This window comes from Pseudopodoces humilis, chromosome 2 (genome assembly GCF_049639895.1).
Source record: "Pseudopodoces humilis isolate 2021_Gansu_Grassland_sample_001 chromosome 2, ASM4963989v1, whole genome shotgun sequence".
NCBI lineage: Eukaryota > Metazoa > Chordata > Aves > Passeriformes > Paridae > Pseudopodoces > Pseudopodoces humilis.
In genome coordinates this window covers 86,653,133-86,674,176 of record NC_142201.1, presented here as the reverse complement: position 1 = coordinate 86,674,176, position 21,044 = coordinate 86,653,133, and the positions used below count along the sequence as shown (strand labels likewise).

General features: G+C 38.1%; 1 protein-coding gene across 1 annotated transcript in view; it reads right to left on the bottom strand.

Moving 5' to 3' along the window:
* Positions 1 to 2,231: 2,231 nt before the first annotated feature.
* Positions 2,232 to 21,044, bottom strand: part of CRACR2A (calcium release activated channel regulator 2A) — a 52,672-nt gene continuing 33,859 nt past the window's right edge. The window contains exons 10-18 of the mRNA XM_005531031.3: positions 19,155 to 19,200; positions 18,245 to 18,336; positions 17,196 to 17,520; positions 13,185 to 13,317; positions 11,092 to 11,173; positions 10,030 to 10,144; positions 8,314 to 8,415; positions 3,642 to 3,718; positions 2,232 to 2,700 (exon numbers count right to left, since the gene is read on the bottom strand). Coding sequence (XP_005531088.1) covers positions 2,610 to 2,700; positions 3,642 to 3,718; positions 8,314 to 8,415; positions 10,030 to 10,144; positions 11,092 to 11,173; positions 13,185 to 13,317; positions 17,196 to 17,520; positions 18,245 to 18,336; positions 19,155 to 19,200 — 1,063 coding nt within the window. The 3' untranslated portion in view covers positions 2,232 to 2,609. The remainder of the gene's footprint in view (positions 2,701 to 3,641; positions 3,719 to 8,313; positions 8,416 to 10,029; positions 10,145 to 11,091; positions 11,174 to 13,184; positions 13,318 to 17,195; positions 17,521 to 18,244; positions 18,337 to 19,154; positions 19,201 to 21,044) is intronic.

The window sequence follows — 21,044 nt, the reverse complement described above, 5'->3', positions numbered from 1 at the left end:
GTCAGAATTTATCTGAATGAGCCTTGCGCCCCATAGTTTCAGGTCATCCAGTCTTTTCTTTAAACATTATTTTCTGCTTGATCCTGGGGAGAAGTGTAGGCCAGAGTGGGAGAAAGAGAGCACTGCAAGTCTTATGAGTTGTGTATGTGCACGTTTTCATCAGCGAGTTTCAGTCTTGATCTGTTGGAAAGGAAGAGGAGGATTAGGTTATCTGTGTTCATATTTATAGGAATCCTGCTTGTGTATATGTGGGTGACAAGTAGTGAAGACACCAATCTCTGTGTTTTCTGTGTGGCTGATGACATTGGTGCTGCATGTGTATCTGCACCTTTGCAATGTGTACTCAGCTTGGGATTTGGCTGGACTTCGAAAAAGGGTCAGCAGCAGCCACAGCTATCAATCTGAAATGGAAGACACTGCCTGGATCCTAGACTGCACCAGATTTGTCTGTAGAAGAAGAAATCCCCCTCATCCCAGGATTCAGCTGCTTCTTAGCATTGTCTGTTCTCAAATTGTGTACATCCTGCTGGCAGCGTCTCAGACACCCAAGTAAAAATGACCCCTTGGGATTCACAGAAAGATAATCTGCCTGTCACTGTCCTTCAAAATCAAGATGAATTTCAGGGAAAAAAAATCAAGGATCTGAATTTGGGAGTTTGTGGGGCTAGAATCATGGGCAGTAAAGCTGAAATTAAGGGTTTAAACTATCTTCCTGAGGCTGACAGAGGCTGAAGGAAATATTGCTGGTTCCAATATTGATGGGGGAACAGATCACTCAAAGTCAATTAGCAGAGCCAATATTTAAACTGGTGACACTTCTTTCCTAGTTGAAATTAGGATAAAGCATTGGTTTTTTTGATGTTTAAATTAATGGCTTGCATTAGTTCAGCTCCAGCCAGGCCTGAACACAGATGGTTCAATTCTAAGATTTCCATGATGGATAACATGCCACAGTCATTAAGGTCAACTCTCCATAACCAGTAATGGACTTCAAGAAGTAACCCTGGGAAGTGAACAAAAAGCCTATTGATTTTCAGTAATGGATGCTCATTTTGCTCCTTTTGTGTTTTAGAGCTTCTTAGGCACCTCACTGAAGGCAAGGGGAGTTTTTTTTCATTTGGATGAGCAGATTCTCAGGAATCAACAAGGGAAAAAGCTCTTAATAATCAGCTTATCCTGGGCTGCTTGGTTCATCCATCATTCCTGATAGAAGTAAGCCCCTGGTTATTCTGCCTAATAGGGAAGGGGTCACATTTGGATCCCAACTCACAGGAAAGGGTACTTGAGTGCTGGTATGGATACAGAAATTGCTGTAGGGGAAAGTCTAAAAACCCGTATTGTGCAGTTCTTGGAACTAGATAAACACCTTTGATCAGACTGAAATCCCAAGAGCATAATTAATTACTGACAAAGTTTTTACCCAAAACTAAAGTTACTTATTGAGTTAGTCCTTAACGTTCATCTTTACTTCCAAATTGATTCATTAGTTAAACGAAAAATAACTTCTTTAAAACATTTAAAAAATGGATTAAAAACATAATGTCTGTAACAGTTTTATATAGTGAAATTTACTGTCCTGTGTGATATTTTAATGATATAAATTATGTCATGGGTTCCACTTTCCCAACAAGCTCACCATTGTGAATACTTGTTCTTGAATGCTTACCACAATAGCTGGATGCAGTGAAGACGTATTCCACCAGGAATAATTGTTGATCATGTGGTGGCTGGGTGACGCACTCTCAAGTTTCTTATTTCCATTTATATTCCACAAAAGCTTCAAAAGATAATTGACATTTGCGTTTCTTATGATCCAGGGTGGGCCATGATTTTCTAAAACGCATCCCCATGGGTAAACTGTGTCTCAGTGCTATCAGGCCCTGGAGGAATGTTGTGTGGCAGCTGCTTTTGAAAAATCAGTCATGTGTTTAGCTAAATGACGAGGATTTTTTCCTTAGCATTGCTAAAAGAGCAATATCTCACTGGAATTTGGTGAGATTTTTCACTCATTAAATGCTGGTAAGTTTTTCAAAGTCTTCCTCAAAATAAGATCCGGTGTTTCTGAAAATTCTACCTCCAAAATATTCTATGATACCTTCTGTGACAGCCTTTTGAAGACAAAGAGCTGTTCAGTCAGCCTTAACATGTTTTGAACTACAAACAACTATACCTATGTAAATTTTTGAAAAACTATAAAGACCTCAGCACAAAATCAGGATCTAAAGGTCTGAACAAAAATGAAATAAGCCATATTCACAGGATGGGTCATTCACACCAGTAAGAATTTACTTCATATTCCAAATAGTTTTCTCCCCATAAAATTATTTCTTCTTATTAATAATGTGACAGCTTCTACAAGCCTGATGACAAAACAGGATTCAGTGGTATTAGGCATCAAACAGAATAAGAGACTGTTACTGCCCCAAATACACTGTCAATTAACTGAAGATAATATTTATAAAAGCAAGATCAGATCATAAAAAGATTTTAACTTCCACTTACACCTACACTCAGAACATAGCAGAAGAAATATTTGGAAGATAAAAGCAAATCTGATAGTTCCAGGTAGTGTTGTATAAATGTATGACTTGTAAACACGCCTCAGCATTTTATTGCCTCATACAGCATGACTTTTTTTTTGTATCAGATTGAAGTTCAATGGTTTTCTCTTTCACTTTATCTTCATGTTCTTTTAAAATCCTGGGGCAAAGAAAGAATACATGTGAGAAAAAAAAGTCTATAAAACCCACAAGAGAGCAAACAAAAAAACATTTTCCCAAGAGTATAAAAATGTCCAGAGATTTTACAATAGATGATACAATTTTGTGAACTAACAAACAAACAAAAAAGCACAAATATGGTGACCCCATAACACAACTGCCTTGGTTCATTTAGTTAGAAAAAATTAGTGCTGATTGTTAATATTTTTTGCATATTACAGAGACTCAAAACAGTGACTTTCATCTATTACTTTTAAGGCTGGAACAAAACTAAAACAAATCTGTCTGCCTAGTCATTCATCAATTACTGACACTTTCACAAAATTTCACTGATTTCAGCAACAATACTAGAGATTTTCCAACTCATTACCAGTGTCTTCACCTCTGTAAGCAGTTCAGAGGGGCCATATTTTCCTGTACCTTTACCTCTAGCCTTTATATAACTTCAAAAATCCACTTCTTCTGGTCTCCTAGCCCCCAGGAAGAATTTGAGCAGTAATGATCAGAGAGAAGAAAGAAGCATATCCAATGTCCTGCTGCAAGCAGTCAACAGTATCCATTTTCAAATATATTTCTCCAAACCTTCAGGAAATTCTTGCAAGAATTATCACAACAGCCAAGGCCCTCAGCTTTCCTAGCAACAATCCAGATGTTTCTGGATCCATACAAAGTTTCACCAGCATAACTCTTTCTGAACCTAAGCAACTCTCAGTCAGAGCAACAGGGTCAGGCTACAGAGCAGTTTAAAAGCAATAAATATTTCACCACCCTCAGTTTCTATAGCTAATAAATATAAAATTAATATAATATAAATATAACATAATATAACATAAAACTAATTAAACAAAGGGAATTCACAATGTCATCAGTTACAGGGCATGCAGGCACATAAAAAACTCATTGTTTGTGTTTTTTTCTTACCTAGCTAAGTGAAGCACAGACTTTTCCACATTGTACCCAGAATATGCACTGCATTCATAGAAAATTAGATTATAATCCTACAATCAAAGAGAAAGGTCGTTTCAATTACTTTTGCACAATGTCTCACTCCAGCTGTAAAAACAGAAATGCAGATACACTGAAGTATGAAAATAAAGAAGGAGAAATAGATCTTCCTAGGATTTTAATTTTAGAGCTAACAGTGAAGAGTAACATAGGAAGTCAAAGTGTGCCTCAAAAATAACAACTTTATGCTTCTCTTAGAAGATATTTGTTCTATTTGTGTGGAGTGGCTTTTGATGTAAGAGCTCAAATGAAAAGAAATCTTGTAAGGTATAAGTTTCCTGAACTCCTTTGTGATGATCAGGCAATTCCCACATCACTGAGTGCTGGACAAAGCAGGTGAAAAGAATTCCAGTAACTCTTCTTTCATCTTTTTGTACTTGTGAAATTTTTCTGCACCTTCTTTTGCAGTCAGCCTGCATCTTTCAGTTTTGTACTCCCCTGGAAGTTTTGTAATTAGGAATAATGGGTAAATGATCAAGTCTTGGGAGAGATTCTCAGCACTTCAGCTGAAGTCTTATAAAGGCAAATGCAAGAGATCATCTGCACAAGAGCCTGACCTTGCAGTTCTGATTGCAGAGAATTTTGAAAGGGAATGACAGATTATCCTCCATAATAGACATCTGTCTATTTTCACAACCTACTACAATGAAGGTCATTTATATTGCCTCTGTGGTATTACTACATGTCCTTTTACCCATCCAGTTTTCAAATTTCTATTCACTTTCCATTTTTCTCTGTGTCTTATTGCTATTTACAGCAGTAGCTTAAAATTCAAGTAACTAAGTCAGCACCTTAGAAAATTATAATCACATCTACATATTTTCATTTGTTTGTTACTAACTGTGGTTACTGCACTTATGCTTATTTAGCCGCTCTTCAGAAGACATTTATAATTCAGTTTTCAAAGCTTTCCATTAAGATGATCAGGTATTTCAGTTTTGGTTTGTTTTTTTTTCTATGCATCATACTTCCAGAATTGCACAATTTTTGGAAATTTATGTCATCTTCATGAAATTTCAGAGATAAAAAGTGGGGAAAATAATTTCATAAATACAGTAGTTTATTTTAGCAGCTTTAAAAAAAGTGCTTCAGAGTTATCCAACATCAGTTTTGAATATGTTGTCAACAGCTATATTGTTTGTTCTAATGAAAAATAGGATTGAACAACATGCAGTAATTTCTTGAAGACCAGATAAGCACAGAAAAGCAGAAAAGGAAGAAATCAGGTGATGTTAGTGTTGAATAGATATTTTATCCTTTTTTATTATTATTTTTTTAATATATATAACGTTTACAATGATGCAACCCTATGATTCTCTTGCTTTTCTTAGAAAAGTTTTAAGATAAAATTTGACCAAGTCAAATTTCTTGCTAGCTATGCAAACAGAAGCCTGAAATAAAAATTACACTCTCTTTTTCTGCCCAGCTGATCAGAACTTTAATAGAAAACCTACTGTGGTCAGTTTATAGGTATTTTATATCAGTCATGCTGAGAGTGATACTACTCCAACATCTTCCTCACATACAAGTGTCACTAAAGGAGAGCTCTCACTGACAACTTCATTTATGCTGGCATGAATCTGAATGGATTTTTCTACAAATTGCTTGGATGGAAAGATGACAATTTGAACTCAACTGATAATGAGTGCTTAATTCTCTCAGTATAGCAAAAAGGTTCTTGTCTGAAAGGGGAGATGGTCTGGAAATACAAGATGCCATTTCCTTGATTCAAAGAGGAAACTTTAATTGATAGAATACACAAGGAGCACAAACATAGGACACATTAAGCTAGGAAATGCCATCCACCTCCATCCAATAATTAGCTATTGAACCTTGGAGACCACTGGCAATTACTTAATTTTAAAACTTACCTAAAAATCAGCAGACATCTAAAGAATAGGGAGGAAAATTAATTATTACCAGAGAGAGCTGGGCAATTTTCTGTCCTGTAAAGTAGCATTAGTCTGAGAATAGCTCCCTCATTAGAAGTATTTGTGTAAGAATGGCACTGACAGGTTTACAAAGGAGACACCGTATGAATACACAGAAACAGTCCTCATTCCATGAAGCATTTACACTCTGCAAAGCCAAGGCAGACAAGGCATCTTTTTTTATAGTTGAGGAACAGCAATAGAGAAGGATTTACTGACACATTTAAGATCAGTCAGAAAGTACGTGCAGAGCCAAAATAAAATCATGTGGCTATAAGCATGCCTGAACAGCACCTTTATCATAAGGCATTTCATTTAAATAATTAGCAGTGCTTACACTTATCAAACAGAACATTGGCTGTTCCTGGATGCTCACAATATGATCTGAATACTCTCTCTTGTTGTGCTCATATGAACTCTTGATCACTGGATCAAGCTAAGCTAAAGAGAAATTTGTTATATGGAGTTTTTCTTCCAGATCCTCTGCTAAAAAAAGTCAAATGGACTTCCACAATCCCTGTGCTCATTCCATTCTTCCTTTCACAGGGTATGACAAACATACTGGAACTACCAGTCTTCTCAAATGACAACTCCCTTCAGGCTGCCATTATTCCTTTTAAAAATGAATTGTGCTGTCCGCCTTGCAGAGAAGTTATGTGACAAGTGCATTATAATGGAAGCCCTTGGGTTTCTGACCAAAGGTGAAGTACAGCACAGTGCTTGTAGGATGTGGGACTGAAGCAAAGCAAGGGTTCATACTGCTGAGCTGAAATGCCCCCTGAAAGTACATGTTCCTTTCTGACTGAAACCAATCCCGTCCTGTGAGACACTGAAACGCTCCCTAAAACTTTTGGACTTCAGGGCAAATGGGCTAAACTGATTCTTTGTCTGAACAAGAAGAGTTTATTTTCACCAAATATGGCTATACAAATTAATATCAGCTCAGCATCTTGCCCTGTGTATTTGGGATCATTCGTGAGTAATTCATGGGATTATTCACAAAACCAGTAACTCAGCTGCATACATCAACAGAGACAGTGGTATGTGGCTTCATAGGAATTACACAGCCATTTAGCAAGAATTAATATTTCATTAAAATCCATGGTTATTATTAGCTCAGCAAGCAAATTATTATAATTTAATTATATCTATGATGCTTTTCAACTAATCCATTGCCATTAATCATTCCTTCTCTTAACTACCTCAGGCAGCACATTCAAACATTCAAATGAGTCATTCAGACTCATTCATTTGATTATAACCATCTTATTTGACAACTTCTTGTTTTACTTATGCAAAACATTTTATTTTCTTGTATGACATGTTAGAATTAATAGCCTGGTGGGCTGTGAGCTCTATACACTAGAATGATTCATCTTTGTTTTACTAGTACAGTTTTTTTAGAGCAAGATGACATGCAAGACTCCTACTCTCTGTCCATTTAGCATCTATGTGTCACTTGTTTTTTCACAAAAGGATTCAGTGTTACACCGTGGAGTCCCTTCTAGCTTCCAGGGTCTTAAAGTTATCTGCATTTCCATGGACACAAGAAAAGAAAGCTGATTTCCTAAAGGAAGAACCTTTGGGGGATAAAGTTCAAGGTTGATAATTCTCTCTGACAAAAACCAAATAATGAACACAAACCTGAATAGGGAGGTATCATTCCAAAAGGCTATGTGAATAATTGAAATAAGATGAGATCTGGCCCTAATTCTTTCAGTTACAGAGAAGTGCCTAGAAGCAACCTTTCCTGAAAGAACAATTGAGCTGCACTTCAAATTTTGAAAATACTCTTTTTATTACTGGCAGTAAATCTATCTTCAAAGGTGAAACAGGTAAGTATGTGAAGTCCAGCAGACTGCTTAATTTAGGTATATTCCTACCAATTCAGTGAATATTTCAGCAATATTTTGATGACTTATTTCTAAATAAATTAATATTCTGCAGGCATTCATGTTTAAACTATAATCACTGTTAAAGAGATTCAAAGGAAAAGTTGATGGGCATGGTACACAAGAATATAAACAAGTATGTGGTATTTGCAGCCCCTTGAATGCTTAAATTATGCCCATGGATCACCAGTGCTCTGGTAGATGCAGACTGCTAACTCTACTTATTTTATCTCCTTGATGGAAAGTTACTAAAAGTAAACATGTTTTCTACTCCTACCACAGGAGTAACAGATGGTCTTCTGTGGTTTTACAGGACGTAGGAGGGAGAAAAGGTCCCCAAATTATCTCTGTGTTAAGAATTCTTTCACAGAGAAAAGGGAGGAAAAAAAGAGAGAGAAAAGAAGCAGCAAGGAAAAAATAGAGAAAAAGAGAGAACAAAGAGAGAGAGAGAGGAGACACAATAAGAGTGAATTCTTAAATATTTTTCTTCTCCACTCACTTTTTGGTTTGATTCAGGTTTTTTTTTTTTTATTTGATTGGTTTGATTTTAGGGTGTTCTCTTCATCTAGGCAGTGTTGTAAGTACTATAATTATCAGCACTTACATCATCGAAAGCTGAATTGAAGAGTGTGATGGGGTTCCTAATCCTTAAAGATACCTGTCTGACTAACACTACTCTGTGTTTCTATGAATTTAAGCACATTGGAAACTCCATTTTAAAACCTTCACCTTCAAACCTTGTAAGGAGTTCCCTAAACACAGTACCTTTGCAAGATGGTCTCCCATTCCCATCGGGACCTCGCGCTCCTTTTCGTTATCAGTTTTGTTACCCAACAAAAGAACAGGCACATTCTCCCCAGTTGCCTCCTGCAGAATAAATAGGAAATATCAGCTGAAGTGTCGAATTCAAAAGAGGGCAGATGAAGAGGATAACTGCTAACAAATGTCACACCATAACAAGACATTTAAGACTTCACACAAACCAGGTATGTGCCACTTTGCTTACAAACATGTCAGGAGTTGAAGTTAGATAAAAGATATGAAAAAGACATAATGCTAAGATTACACTGACTAGGGACTTTTTTAAATAACAGTACATAAGCTCATTAGACTCTATATTAAAATGGGAGAGAGAATGCTACACAGGCTCAGATATTATGTGTTTACAGCCATTGCTTTTCTAATTACATGGCCAGGAAAAATAATGGCAAGACCTGGGTACTATTATGCCAAATGAATTACATGAAATAGTGAAGAAATACACAGAATAGGTTCCCAAAAATACATAGAATAGACAGAAATCAAAATTAATTCTGAAAAGGGTTATAATTATCACAGTGAGTGCTTTCATTAGGTGGGCTGAATGCTACAGCAGTAAATGGATTTGGCAGTATGTCCAACTTAGCAAACAAAATTAGAAGAGTGAACTATTACAGCTTGGGGAAAAGTTTTGACCACAATATTCAATTTTTATGAATCAAAATCAGCAGTGCTCCTCTAGCTTTTACCATACTGAATTAAAACATGCCACTGATTTATTAAGATCATATAATTATCAAGGCCCTGTTCTTCCCAAATGCATGCTGATAGTATTTCAGTAAGGCTACTCATATCTGGAATAGCTATGACTGTTTGGAGGCATTTAAATGACTGAGTCCTAATCTGAACTTCCAAAGACACCTCTTGGTTATTCTGGAAAACAGTGTGTTATACTAGAGCACATGCTCAATAAAATCAGACTAAATGACCTTTGCATATTGATTTTGCCCTTACTTTTTCAGTGCGCAAACAGGAAGTCACACTTCATTCTTGCTACAAGTCAGCTCTTTGTGGCAGCTGCCAGTTTTATTTTTACTCTTTGTTCTGGCCACAAGCAAATTCTGTTGCTTGCGCTCTTAATGTGTTTTAATTTTTTGTTAACAGACGTCACTCAGTAGCATGGACTACGATTTTCTTTTCAAGTGGTTGAAAGGATGATCCCCAGGAAACTGAACTGTCTTCCATGAGGCAGTTTCACAGGGCTAATGCAGTTAGGTTAAGTTTATGTAGTTAAGTTCTAAGTTTATGGCTTATGTTCACAATATAGTCTATTTTCCATGAGCTACACACTTACCAAAGAGCTAGTGATCATCAGTGATCACCAGCTCACTATCACTGATCCAAAACACCTCTCAGTGCTAGCTGTGATCCAGTTGGGGTCATCAGTGTAGCTCCCTTCATGAAAAATCAGAGCACTTCATGCTGGGATTTTCCCACCTCTCATTCAAAGTCCTTAAAACCCTGGAACTATGATATTTTTTTCACAGAAATAGAGATGAAAAACAACTTCACTGGCAACAGTGCAGACCATACTCACAAGAAAAACATATTTGTGACAGCACAAGAAACAAGGTGCTCTCTGTTTTACCCTGTTAACAGCCCTTGTTCAGAAGAAGGTAGAGAATGACTCCAGGATTTAGATTTAAAGTTATGTCAAGTTACCTCAATGCTTATCAGCCACTGCTTGACAGCTGTAAATGTGTCTTTTGCTGTTATGTCATACATCACAATGACACCATCAGCTTTTCTGAAAAACTGTTTGGTAATGCTTCGGTACCTACAAGTAAGAATCTGGTTAAGCTCTCTTCAACAAAAGCAACAATCTGACAAGTTAAAATTTATAGTAATTCCTTCATGCAAAGGCAAATAAATTATTTAGAAAAAAATTAAAATAAAAGGACTTTTTGAAAGAAAGTTTTTGGAAAAGCTCCCCCTGCCTTCTTTAACTGATTGTGGGTTAGGCTGGATAATTAGCTACATATCTCACTTACTCTCACCTCTTTAATTTTAAGCTTGGAGCAGAAATTTCCCTTCTCTAAGTGCTCTTCTAAAGCTAGCTAGGTTTTTGGAGACCTTCTTTCCAAGCTTCATGTGGATTATCATTATCATCCTTTCTTTTAGTAACACAAAATTACACAATAGGTGAGGAGATGGGGAAGGAAATTACCACTGAACTCCTACAAAAACCTGGAGTTCTACTATAATGGTATTGCTTTAGTAAAAAAATAAACACCTTTTTTTTTATCTATTAAGGTATTTTCTGCTATAGAAATAATTCTAGGTGCATTTTAAAATCAGACTTCCTCCTAAAGAAATAGTGCGGTACTAAACTTTTCAGAGCTTAATTAAGAATCTTTTTTACAGACTGGCAGTGGACATAGCAGCAAATCAGCACATTAGTGCTGCAAGGGAATGAGCTAAACTGTGAATCCACTGGCTCTGTTAGGAATGCTCCTATATTTGTTCCTCCTGCTTCTTGGCAGGATTGGGTCCGCACTTAATACATCGTCAAACAGATGATTCAATGAAGCGAGACCTTAAAATGCATACGGGTTTTGACAGGCATGGAGTTAAATTTCATCATACGGTCTTTATTTTAAACAAGGAGTTTTGCCACTTTCACCCCTCCAATTCCCTCCTCCATCCCAGCAGATGAAGGAGTGAGGGAGCAGCTCCACACCTGGGCTGACTACCAGGGCTGAACCATAAGAGAACCTTCCTCACCGTTCCTGGCCGGCTGTGTCCCAGAGCTGCAGCGCTACCTGGGTGTGATCTACTGTGACAGTTCTCACGTTGTAATCCACACCTGCAACACAAACACAAGGTGAGCTGTCTCTTTACAAGCTGTTTGATCTTTGAAAACTGGATCCAGCAACAACTCCAGAAAAGTAAAAAGACAGACACTGCATTAAAAATTACGTCCAGAGTCTCCAGCTATCAGAGGACAAGTGCTTTTATTTGCTTGAAGTTCTCCAGCAATAAAATACTGAATGGAAGTAGAGTAGTTCAGTTTTGTAAAATATGCAAGATAAGTCACTTTTCAAATCACAGAATGTGAGTCAATGGTCCATTTGAAAGTCCACAGCAGTCTAAGCCATTTAGCCTGGAATTCACTGTATAACATCAGTTGTGTGAAATGTGTTAGTTTAGTCTGAGCTAACCACATGAGAGCTTTCTTCAGTTAGTGAAAAAACACAAGGCATGGCACAGGGAACAGTAGAACCTAAGATAAATGCTGAAGACAGGTGGACTAAACATGTGGAGAACCTCTTTCCCTATTTATTACATAGAAGATGAGCTCACTTCACTTAGGTTAGTAGAGATAAAAATTCATTTAAACTTTTAAATATTTAAACTTTTAAATTAATTATCTCCCTATTCTTCCAACCTGTGAAGATGTAATTATTTTCTGTATGTTTATAACAATAATTAGAGTCATAAACATTTATCAGTCACTACCTCCTCCTAATGACAACTTGAATTTTTTTTTTTTGTATCACATTGAACTGTGTCATAAAATCACTGAATATCATTGAAAATCATTGAATAATACAGGTTAGAAGAGATCCCAGTAGGTCAGCACAATATCTCTAGGGCCATTTTCCACAAAAATGGGATTTTTACAAGTGGCATTAATGGAGAAGCATCTATGCCTGCATTCCTTCAACAGGCAATTAAAAAACCTGTATGGAGGATGTATATACTGCCTGTACCTCAAGGGAAGAAATTTGAACTATTCTGTAGAAATTCACTGAGAACACTCCTCTCCATATTGTTCGCTTGACTTTTCCATTGTCTGTACCTTGCCAGCCATAGCCCTCACCTGTGAAACCCATTGATGTGAACACTAAATCAAAGCTATGACAAATGCTTTCTTGCCATTTCCTTTGCAAGAACCCTGGATGACCAGCCAAAAGAGGAAAAAGTTCTGAGTTATTTTCATTGTTTTTCCTGTGGAAAATTGCACACACAGTGTAAGAGCTCAAAGTGTAGAGAAGTGTATCAGCCAATTACAGGGCAGTATGGACAGGACACAGCCTTTAGTTCTATAGGATATATGAACAAACAACTGCAGACAGGTGTCTAAGCTCCCCTTCCAGTTAATGAAGACACAGTTGGTGAAAAACTAGGACATTACTAAGCTAATCTTGAAGTAGGTAAGTTTTATTTCATATATGCTGCAGAATAAGTGCCTCAATGCTTATGCTTAGCCTCAATGCAGGCTAAGCATAAGGAATCTGGTAATTTAACCCAGCTGCATTGCAATAACCTGAGTTTTTGTACCTTGATTTTGTGTCTGACTTTTGAAAGCTTGGTCTACACCTTCAGGCAAGGTAAGAATAATGTAGGCTTTGAAAACTTTGGCTTTGGAAACACAGGTCTGACATACTTTTTTCATTATTAGTATAATGCTAAATCTTCAAATAGGTGATTCAGATACTCTACTATCTCTCTAAAACAAAATCAGATTAGTTAGAGGTATAGCAATGAGATATGAAAGTGGAATTGTTAGTACAGAACAGTCCAGAGGACAGGATATCTGTTTCAGAACCGTGAGATCTACAAGGAAATTCTAGCTTCACAGAAATCACCAGAAATTTTCTGATTTATCTCAGTGCTGGCCAGGATTTCAGTACAGAACTTACTCTGAAACATCTCCATCAATTATGTGCTTTCCAATTTAGGAGAACTCACTTTGCATGTCCTACTTTTACAACATCTGTATGTTTCCATTTTATAATACAGGGCCTGATCTCAGTAGAAAATGTTAAGTACTGTCAGAACAAAAATAATAATAGTTATATTGTTAAACTTACCTACAGTAGCAGCTGTGCCTGGAAAAAAACGATCTTCACAAAATCTTCTTAAAAATGAAGTCTTTCCAACACTCGAATTGCCCACAAAAATGATCTTGAATAAGCGCTCAGGGACAGAGTTTATTCTCTCCTCCTTCAAGTAAGAGCAAAAATTAGCTTCCAACTGTTCTATAAATCCTGTTGCCTCTCCAGTTTAAGGCTGATATGGGGAAAAGAATAGATTTTATCCTATCATATTCTTCATTACTCATGAAGCAATATTCTGTTTCTTAAAATAACTCAGCATTTCAGATGTTTGCCATGCATCATTCCAGATCATCTGAAGTGCAGTGATTTGCACTGAGCTCTGGAAGTATACTGAATATGAACCTTTACATTAAACTGACAAAATAAAACAGTTTATGTTCACGGCTACAAATCAAAATCTATAAAACTTCACAGAGCTCTGCTCAGTAGCTTCATCCTATACCAGTGACACAGAGAAAGCAGCACATCTTCATCTAGATAACAGAAGCAAAGTCATCATTTTTAATGGCTTATGCCATCGGATTCTTCTCTCTGCTACTACCATAGAGCCAAGAACTTCCATCCAATTACTGCATTTCTACATCTGTTTAACATTACAGGCAGAAACATGGAGGAAAGAGAGAGAGAATTAGACCAGTTAATCAGGCTGTAAACATTTGGCTATGTTTCTCTCATTTCACTTTTTAAGCAGAAGGAACCACAATTTCTTCTGCTTATCCAGGTCCTATTTACTGCAGGATAAGCTAAGTGGATGCTGGAGAAAATATTTATATTCTCTATCAAGTAGGTCATCATTCTTTTGTATGCTGATCAGGAGTTGCTTAGGGAAGCACTCTGGCACCAGCTGGTTTGCAGGGGGTGCCCTTGCTGGTCTCTTCTATTTTGTGTAAATATGAAGGCACAGGGAGGTAGAAAGTTTGTTTTGAATGCTGCAGAAGGGGAGCAAGATCATGGATGGCCCTGACATTAGTTTGCCAAAGTGTGTGTTTTGAGGAGGGAGAGGAGGGAAAGGAGGGAAGAGCCAGTGTACAGGATCCATGAGACTGCTTCCTTCATGAAGATGTCAGAACTGAATTCACTGCCTGACAGTCCTTTGAATGAGACATTGAAGTCTACACTTGGACATGTTTTCTACAAATATATAGAAGTCTTAGAGAAAGAATCAGAAATAGAGACTTTCTCTTGATGGGGAAAAAACACAGACAACGAAGGCTTGAGCTGCTGTCTTCCTTTGCATGAAAAAAAAATTAATTCACTACTGTAAATTTTGGGGACAAAAACCACATATCTCTTTCATGAGCTGGGCCACAATTATAGAGAACTTTCTTATTTCCCTTTTCTATTAAAATTCTAAACCCCACTGCAGCTATAGACTACTAGCAGCACGCATGCATTTACACAAAGCACATTCTCAGTCCCACTGAAAACCATTCCCAGCTTATTAGTCTGTGTGCTCTGGGAAATAAAACAAGCTAACATACAATCATCAGCTTGGCAGTATTATCACAGTGATTCTGAGAACCATAGCTAAATATATGGAATACGTGACCTGAAATACTTTGTCCCTGGTGGCCACACACACTCCAGTAGCACTAAGACTCAAAGACCCTGAAGGCCTTCAGCTCAACTCCCAGCACAATAAGAAGCCATTTTTCACTGAGACGTATCAAGTCCAGTCATGAAAATAATCTTAATAATCAAACGTGGTTATAAATCTGCATGTGAACACTATGCCAGGGGTATAAGGTACTCCATAGTCTGCTTCAACATAGTGCTGATGGGAAAATGGAATAGCAGTAGAATGAAAATTTATTTTAGTTTACAGTGCAGTCTGAAATAGTCTTCCCAAGGTGTGTCTTTTGAGTAGTCTTTATATAAACAGTAGCCAGGTAAAGTAACACGCCTAGCTTTTGTACCATTTAACAATATTGTGGGAGATCATAAACATAGTGGTTAATACTCCATATCGAAAGATCGGAGGGGAGAGGAAGTGAATCTCATGCAGAAGTTTTGGACAGAAAATCTTGCTTTAATTCCCATTAGGGTTCCTTCAGGTGCTTTCTCAGTGACATTTCTGGTAATGTTAACCGCAGTTTCATCTTCACAGCCACTCAGAAAAATGCCCTACCTGATTGTCAGCTCCCAGATAAAACAGCAGCTGCTTGGCCTCATGCACTGCTGCCAGCATTGGTCCTACTCACCTGTAAGATGCAGTAGATCATACAGGACTGAACTACTATGAATATATGGTTATTAGGAAAGCTTAATGCCAGCAGCTAGGAGCCCGAGTTCCATGCAGTAAGCAATAAGATCATGGAATGCATACATTCCATATCACACAAAAGCCATTACAGACTAGTTATAATGAGAAACAAGATCTAGTTCCTACCCAGATGAGAGGATGAGCTTTCAAGAGGCATGACTGCTGGAACAGGGCCGGCAACACAGGCTTGTCCTATCTGGATAGGATGAGCTATCTGGCTTTTGTCATCCTAAAGTCCAGTGATACAAAATAAGTCACACAGCAAGCAAAAAGCATGCACTGAATTAAAGAATTTCAAAATATGAAGCTCTTTTCTGTACCCTTAATGTTTTATTAAAAGTACCACTTAGAAATTATTATGTAACCATGGCATAATTCTATCATAATTTTTAAGATATTCTTGCTTCTTCTAAAAGAACTATATAATTATGACCAAGCAAACCAATTTTTCCTATACTTTAATCTTTTTAATATGTGCTTCAAGAATCTAAAAATGAGTAATCCTTAACAATGATTCTAAAATTAGAAAACAAGCACAGCTAGCTCTGAAGCAATGGCAATGCAAAAAAGAACTTTAGACTCCAAAGAAATGTACCTTCCAGCATACTGCATTAAGGATTATTACTGAATGGTGAATTCATTCCTAACATGCATATGCCAGCTATAGCTGAAAAAATATAGGATTTCAATTTGCTAAATAAAAGTATTTTCAAAAATAATTAAAAAGCAATGATATTCCTCTCATTATTTCTCAGATATTGTAACAGCTACAAAAGCTGACTCAAAGATATCAGAATGTGAGAAATATCACCTTGTGGCCAAAAAAAAAAATAACCCAAAACCAAACAACCAATTTTTTTAAAAAAATACTTGCTTCTTTTTTAAGATAATTTCTACCTTCCACTGATCTTGCATCATCTATTACAAGGTTTAACTTCACTTTCCCTAAGCAGTCCTTCAAATGTAAATCTATGCACACATTGTCTGCAGTCACCAGTCCTTTAGGCTGTTTCCCTTTACACCTTCAGCATTTGTCTGCAGTACATTTTCGTCCCCCACTTCATGCAATGGCTTAATTTGTTATACTTCAACTTAAAGACAGAAAACTAAATAATTTTATATACTAGGAATAACACATTAACCTTTGACACCACTTCATGGCATCCAAGGTCCTTGAGAATAGAACAGAAGAGAACAGAAGACTTCCAGTTGGATGGGACCTACAGTGACCTGGTCCAACTGCCTGATCACTTTAGGGCTGACCAAAAGTTAAAGCATGTTATAAAGAGTATTATCAAAAAGTCTCTTATAAACTGACAGATTTGTGGCATGGACCACCTCCCTAGGAAGCCCATTCCTGTGTCTGACCACCCTCTCACTAAAGAAATGCTTCCTAATGTCAGGTCTGCACCTCCTCTGAGGCAGCTTTGAACTATTCCCACACATCCTATCACTGGATCTCCGGGAGAAGGGATCAGCACCTCCCTGTCCCCTTCCCCTCCTCAGGAAGCTGCAGAGAGTAAGGGAGTTGCCCCTCAGCCTGTTTTTCCAAACTGGACAAACCCAGAGCCCCCAGCCACTCCTCAGAGGACACACTTTCCAGACCTCCCACCAACTTTGTGGCCCTCCTCTGGATGCATCCAAGGACCTTCACATTCTCCTTAAATCATAGGGCCCAGAACTTCACACTGCTCAAAGTAAGGTCTCCTTTGTCCTCTTACATTGGACAGTGTTTCCTTCCCTACAGGCTGCTCTCTAGAAGATGATGATGAGTGTTCCACTGCTTGCTCTCTGTCTTTGTTATTCATTTCTGCCTCAAAAGTATTTTCGTCTTCTCCAGTCCATCTGCTCAGCTGCTTTTCAACCAGCCTGTCAAGAAGATGGGGTAGGTGATCTTCTTCAATTGATATTATTCTTTGGAGATGTGATGTTTTAGGCATTCCTCCAGTGACTCCAGCATTAGGCTCTTCAGAGAGAACTCCATTCAGTCCAGCAGAATTCTTTCTCTTTGAGTTACTGAAAATATCATCTTCTTCAAATGAATGGCTAGACAAGGAAAAAAGAAAGTACATCATAAAAGTATAATTTTATTTTATTCTGAATTTAATCTGAATAACTGAATTTAATCTCTCATGTTTTTGACTAGTCACAGCAGGCAGAGAAGAGTCATTCTAGTGTCTGCTGAAAAGTCAGCTCATCACACCATGTGTATATATATTGATAATTATAAGCATCATGGAAAGCTAATAACTTACAGGAGAAACCTGAACCAGAATGGAAAACATTAGATTAACATCAATTCTAACCTCATAGAAGAGCTAAAGAAAACTTCCCTACTGTGATTTTCTCCTTTACCACCTTCCACTCCCATTCAGAAAGAATAAAAGAGCCCCCCAAGCGAGATCCTTCCTGTGTGCAATCTAATTCTCTCTTTAGTGGATAGGAGGGACATGGGTTTGCTTAATATGGATAAAAAAAGTGCAAGTGGAGATTCAATATTGTACCACATCAACATGGAGTCATGGGCAAGTTTTTGTGTCTCCCAGCATGCACCCATCCACAGTGGAGAAATCTCTTGCCTTTGCAGACAGCACATTTGTTTTATGTTAAAATTTGGCTCTTCGTTTTCAAATTTCTTAATGAGCACAGTAATCTTATCATGACAGGTAAGTGTGAAAAACTTTGAAAAGTTCAAAAGCATCAGAAAGGAAGTATTCCACATCTTTCTACAAGCCTCATCATACTCAAACACATGAAAAAAAGTTCCTACCTGTTAGGCAGCATCTTGCCTTCTATGTATTTACCAATGATAGACCCTGATCTTTGCTTCCAGCTGGCTTTTGGAACAGCTGTTTTGCATTTCTGCAGAAATACAGAATACTTCTTACCGATTTACTTCTGATGTTCATTATGGTTAACTACCCCCATTCCGAATATTTAAATAATGCAATGCAAATGAAAGAAAAAAATGTAGAAGAAAATCCTAGAGGTGTAAGTGCTTCAGAATTCCAACTGATAAACAATCTGAACAGGGAACTCCAGATCCTGCAAAAATGCATCTGCTTTGTAAATAAAACAGCACAATGTCAGGGAAAAAAAAAAAGCAAATGGATATTTTTTTACACGAGCAGCTTCTCATAGGACTAAGAACACAAGCAAATATAAACTAAGCAGCCTTAGTCTCCTTGCACCAGGGTGCTTCTAGAACATCTTACGAGTCTGTAATTTGCTGCTACTTAAAAAAGTTAATAGGATCTGCTCTTACCCCAGTCCAAAGAGGTATTCAGGTACTGATCCAGGTACTCAGTTTTGTACTGTTGTATAAATGTTTCAGGATATTACCCACTCTTGACTGAATAAATTAAAACAATTTAATTATTCAATTTCTAGGTTATTTCATCCTTTCATGATTGCATCCATAGTTTCTTCTAAAATACATTTATCTCTCTTCAGATAGTTCCCACTTTATAATTCCGAACACGTAGCTCTTTAAATTGTTCAGCGAATTAAAAAAAAAATTTAATTTACAAGTGAGAAAAAAAGACAATACGAATTAAGAATAGGACAAGATTTAAGAGGCACAAAAGTCCATCTCCTGCACAGCCTTCTGCTCCCCTTCTTTTGAAGCTGTTCTCATATGTGTCTTCTCAACACTGGGTTTGAAAATAAGAGTTGGTTACCTGCAAAAATATGTCACGCTCATCCTTGAGATGTTTGTTCCTCTCTCTGCAAAGACAACACAAACAAAAGAAGCACTGAAGCCAAATATTTAGAACTGCTGACTTTTCTACTCCACACTAACAGACAGGCTGGACAGTTGGCAGTGCAAACCTTTCATCATCCTTTATTTATAATCTCACCTCAGCCAGTTCCTTGTCTGAGCTATTGATTCTCCAGCAGGGCTATGCTGATTAAAGCCAGATGGGATCTGGATCTCTTTCTGTATTTCATCTGAACAAATGCCTTAACACACAGAAATCAGTTGTGGTCAATACGCCTTCACATACTGTAAGTTAGAATGTTTAATGATTTTCACAGTAAACATGACCTCTTAGTGTAGAGAGGGTGCAATGAACACCATCTCTTGTTCATCTGGTGACAGCTGGGAAGGCCAACTATGGCCCTCTGAGGCCTGCAGTTGTGGCTGCCATGGAAAAGTCACCCTAGGAAAACATCCGTCTTCCATCCTTTGTGCAGAAACAATGAAAGTGTCAAGAAACAGACACTCCAGGCAATCAGCAAGCTCTGATCAGACCTGACAGCACACCTGCTTTGTACATCATCTATTGTCTCCATCTGTTGCTGGCCTGGTTGCAGGAGAGACTGAGCAGCCAGGGTGAATGGAAACAACCTCTGTTGCCAGATGTCTATGTCCCCAAAACTTGCAGCAGGCAAGATCACAGAGTGGCCTAGGGAAAACGCACACTGCAAAATAAGAGCCTTTCCTCAAGCCTCAAGTAAAATTTTTAGGCAACTTTAAAATGAGGCCTCCAGAAGGAAATGCAGCCAATGAAGGCCTAGGGGCAGGTGCAACCTGCAGCCCATGCTGACTGACCACTGAGCAAACAAAACCCAACACTGCTGCACATTAAAAGGAGGGCTACAGTTGTCTGAACACAGCTCCAAACTTCGAAGTCTATCAATAAAGGAATGATAGCTAAGTACATTTTGGTATCATTTTACAAATATTTTGGGGAAATGGTCTTCATTTTGGCTCAGCTCCCAGCCCTTGAGAAGCAACAGAGCCTTTCAGCAAGCTCCTGCAGCCAGGCTTCTGCCTCAGAATCAGCTTAGTTCAATGCTGTTCTGTTCCACATCTGACTTTTGGAAAGGAGATTATCCTACAATATTGAATTGCCAAAATGAAGCATATCTTTCAGGTGTGCTGCCCTCTACACTATGTAAGAACTGAGCATACCAAAGTCTTTTGTAACCATTTTTACTATTTTTGTGTCACTAGCCTGTGGCAGCTGACGTTGACTGGCTGTCAGATATACACCCAGCCACTCTCTCACTCTCCTTCCTCAACACAAGGGAAGATAAGTGGGAAATGGGAAAGCCTGTGGGCCAAAATATAGACAAGAAGGTTACTTACCAGCTACCCACTACAGACGAAACAGACTCATTGTAGGATGATGAGAAATAGAGACAAAACTAAAATCACCTTCTCCAAAATTCCCCCTCCTCTCAGGCTCAACTTCATTCCTATACCCTCAGCTCTTCTACCTCCTTACCAATCCTGAGTGGCACAAGGGGATGGGGAATAGTGGGGTTGGTGGTCAGTCCATAACAGCTTCTCTCTGCAGCTCCTCCCTCCTCACACAGTTTTCTTGCTCCAGTGTGAGTTCCCTCACACAGGTTACAGTCCTTCACAAAATCCAGCACAGATTATTTCCACAGGAATAGTCTCTCAGGAATGGACTGCTCCAGTGTAGGTCCCCCATGGACCACAATTCCAGCCAGAAAACCTGCCCCTCCATGGGCTCCTCTCCATGGACCAAGCTCCTGCCAGGAGTTGGCTCTTGTGCGGACTCTGTAAAGGCTACAAGGGACTCTGCTCCAGCAGTGCC